At 34.9% G+C, this 2977-nt stretch overlaps 1 protein-coding gene and 1 long non-coding RNA gene across 3 annotated transcripts; one reads left to right on the forward strand and one right to left on the reverse strand.

Moving 5' to 3' along the window:
- Window positions 1–1161: 1161 nt before the first annotated feature.
- On the reverse strand, window positions 1162–1764 carry LOC105136347 (uncharacterized). Its single transcript, XR_844327.1, has 2 exons — window positions 1408–1764; window positions 1162–1375 (listed from the first exon to the last, which is right to left on the reverse strand). It is a non-coding gene; the product is annotated as an uncharacterized LOC105136347 (long non-coding RNA).
- On the forward strand, window positions 1290–2526 carry LOC105136346 (cyclin-dependent kinase, putative (DUF581)). Of its 2 annotated transcripts, XM_011041649.1 has the most exons (3): window positions 1290–1380; window positions 1413–1995; window positions 2125–2515. In XM_011041649.1, the coding sequence occupies exons 1-3, from the start codon at window positions 1374–1376 to the stop codon at window positions 2282–2284; spliced, it is 750 nt and encodes a 249-aa protein (XP_011039951.1). In that variant the 5' UTR covers window positions 1290–1373; the 3' UTR covers window positions 2285–2515. The 2 variants fall into 2 exon arrangements, with proteins under 2 accessions (XP_011039951.1, XP_011039950.1); XM_011041648.1 differs by lacking the exon at window positions 1290–1380 and having other exon boundaries at window positions 1388–1995; window positions 2125–2526.
- The last annotated feature ends 451 nt before the right edge of the window (window positions 2527–2977 follow it).

Here is a 2977-nt window from a genome sequence, read left to right on the forward strand (position 1 = left end):
ATTAAAAATAATTTTTTTAAATAAAAAATATAATCTTAATATATTTTTAAATAAAAAATATTTTAAAAAATAAATGTAATTACATTTCCAAATAGATTTTAAAAATAATAAGATGTTTATCAATAAAAAATTTGTGATATGTCCAAGTTAAAGTTAAAATAACTTTCTCAAGAAAACAAATTGGTACAATTTTTATATATAATTAAAACAAATTGATACTTTAATATCTACAGAAGATTATGCTTTTTTCTCTCGCATTAGTGGACTAAAAAGGTGTGAGATCTTTATTCTCTAGTGAACAAAAAATTTGTGATCTTGATTGCTCCTTTCTATTCCTTTTCTATTGGAATATGCCACCACTACACTAGGTATATCCAAGCACATGGTTTTGGCGAAATCCATCCCTCTAAGAATTCAACAAAATAACCAGCAGATAAATTTAAATATATTCTTTCAATTTTAATTAATAACTTAAAATAGTGAAAAAAAAATATCAGAATTTTCAATAATAGAGGAGAACGCGGGCGAGGGTAAATTCCAAGCGGAGAAGATAGGACGGAAAGGAAAACCACCTCCGTGATGCCAAAAACGCTGGCCTCCAATCAGGGGGCCCGTTGGTGGTGTTGGCAATAATTGCTCGTCCCTCTTCTTCCTTAGGATTTCGACACGTACCCTAGACCTAGACAGTGATGTGATGAATTCACTTTTCTCGGAATCTTTTTTTGGAGGGCTAGATCCCAAGACGAAGTCTCAATCATTAGATTAGTCGATGCTTTGTGATGGGTCCCACCTGACAAGTGCATTTGTGGGTCCCGTAGTGGTTTTTTAAATGATTTTTTTATTTTTAAAAAATTATTTTTTATATTATTATATTAAAATGATTTAAAAATACAAAACAATTATTATACATTATACAGCTTTTAATAATTAAAAGAAGACTAGTTAGTTATATATTTCTTTTAGGGGAATCCATTAAATAATTATGGCTATCTAAGCAATGCTTAAGAAAAACTCGCTCATTAACTTGTTTCTTAAAATTTAAACCTTTTATATGAGAGATATATTGTTGAATATAAAATAATTTTAAAATATCTATATTATTTAACTGGAAAATGAGAATAAAAGTGGGAAATAATTCGCTGGGTGGGTCGAGCTTTCCTGGCAAACAATCAAAATTGAATCGTCATTATTATATAATTCCAAAAAAGCATGGCCCCAGGTCCACCTACTCCATAATAATAAAATAAATTGGAAAGAGCTAGGCCTACTTGCCTAAGATATCAAATCAACTCATTTGCGGTGATTATCTTTTTCCTACATAAACCACCCCAACATCTAATCTTTTTTCATAAAGATTTACATAAATCTTAACGATGTTAGGCAATCATTTACATAAATCTTAACGATGTTAGGCAAGAGAACAAATCCTATGATCGGAAGATTGTCGGAATTATTGGTCGCAGGCACCCGTGCCAAATTCATGGATGCTAACACCAGTCCTAGAAGTCCACTGGACTTCAAAAACCACTCACCAAAAGGTCTAAAGAATTACCATGATCTCGGTGGGGTTGGATTGGGTATTGTTGCAGCCCTTGACAAGCCTTCTAAGACTGATGTGGGGCATGAAGTTTTGGCTAAGTATGCCGTTTGCAGGTCAAATTTGAATAGATCAAATCCAATTCCAGTTAATTCAGGTAAAGATTGTGAGATATTTAACTGTGGTTTTGGGGAAATGGATATGAAGAGCTTGGAAGACTATACCTCTGTCACAATCCATGCTCCTAATCAATCCTTCAAGAAGGTTTACTATGATGGAGGTGAACATGGAAAACGAGGGCATGATAGAAGATGTGAAAACATGGGATTTACTTCTGTTCCTGAGGGATTTCGTGCCAGAGTTGTCAATGATGTTTCCGTGTATCCCACTTCAGATTTTCTGAGTGCATGCCACTTGTGCAGGAAAAAACTCAATGGCAGAGACATCTACATCTACAGGTACAGCTATTTTTCTTCCGGCTCCTTGAAGTTTTCTTTAGGAGTTATTTGCAGGTGTATTCTTTACATGGGTTTCAAGACTGGAATTAAAGCATGAAATTAAACATTTGTGTTCTTACCTGTTTACAGAGGAGAGAAAGCATTCTGCAGCGTGGAGTGTCGATCGAGTCAAATAATGATAGACGAGCGCAAAGAACAGTGCAGATCAGAAGTTGCGAGATCTGCAGATGTTTCAAGCTCGCCTTTCAAAACAACCCCCATCTTCTCAACTGGGATTCTTGCAATTTAGGATAAACATCTCAGTCCTGGACTTCCAATTTTACACGGCAATACGCTATACATATGACAATCTTATCAGCTCGATATTGAATATAATATAGAGCAAGCATAGCGAAAGAAAATTGTGGGATATAGGCTATGCAGTTTTTGTTGTATTGAGAATTTTTTAGAAAGCGAATTTTGCATCACAAAATGATTATAATAATTATCAAGCCATGTTCAGGCAACAATTTTACTTTTATCCCTTATTTAGGTCAACGAAAACTTTTGAGTTCTTGAAAGGTAGCGCCGCGCCGCGCCACCCCCCCCAAACAAATTTCATCCCATCTTTTTTCTGGGTTTAAACTTAAAGTAGAAATCGCAAATCCTTTCCAGGGTTTAAACATAATATGCAGTCGAAATCCCAAGTCTCCATTGCAGGCTGTACCCATAGGATAGAGTAACAGTTTTATTGGGGGCGAGAATGCAGATTTTTAACATAACAACAGACAGCTTGGTATTGTGTTACGGTTCTTTTACTAGGTTTTATGCATGGTTATTTTTAAAATTTTGATGAATCTCACCATTACTGAAAGGACGATCCATTTTAGAACTTGAAGGAGGCCAAATAAGAAACCAAAAGAAGGCAGTAACACTCCGTGTCCACTATATCAAGACTGATCACTGATTGATGACAGGTTCCAAGAGTGATGTGGCAAGCTCA

This window comes from Populus euphratica, unplaced genomic scaffold (genome assembly GCF_000495115.2).
Source record: "Populus euphratica unplaced genomic scaffold, PopEup_1.0 scaffold53.1, whole genome shotgun sequence".
Taxonomy (NCBI): domain Eukaryota; kingdom Viridiplantae; phylum Streptophyta; class Magnoliopsida; order Malpighiales; family Salicaceae; genus Populus; species Populus euphratica.

Bases quoted from the DNA above. Each gene is read 5' to 3' on its own strand.
- LOC105136346 (XM_011041649.1), top strand. The intron at 1,996-2,124 runs GTACAGCTATTT...ACCTGTTTACAG, and splicing joins AGAGACATCTACATCTACAG to AGGAGAGAAAGCATTCTGCA.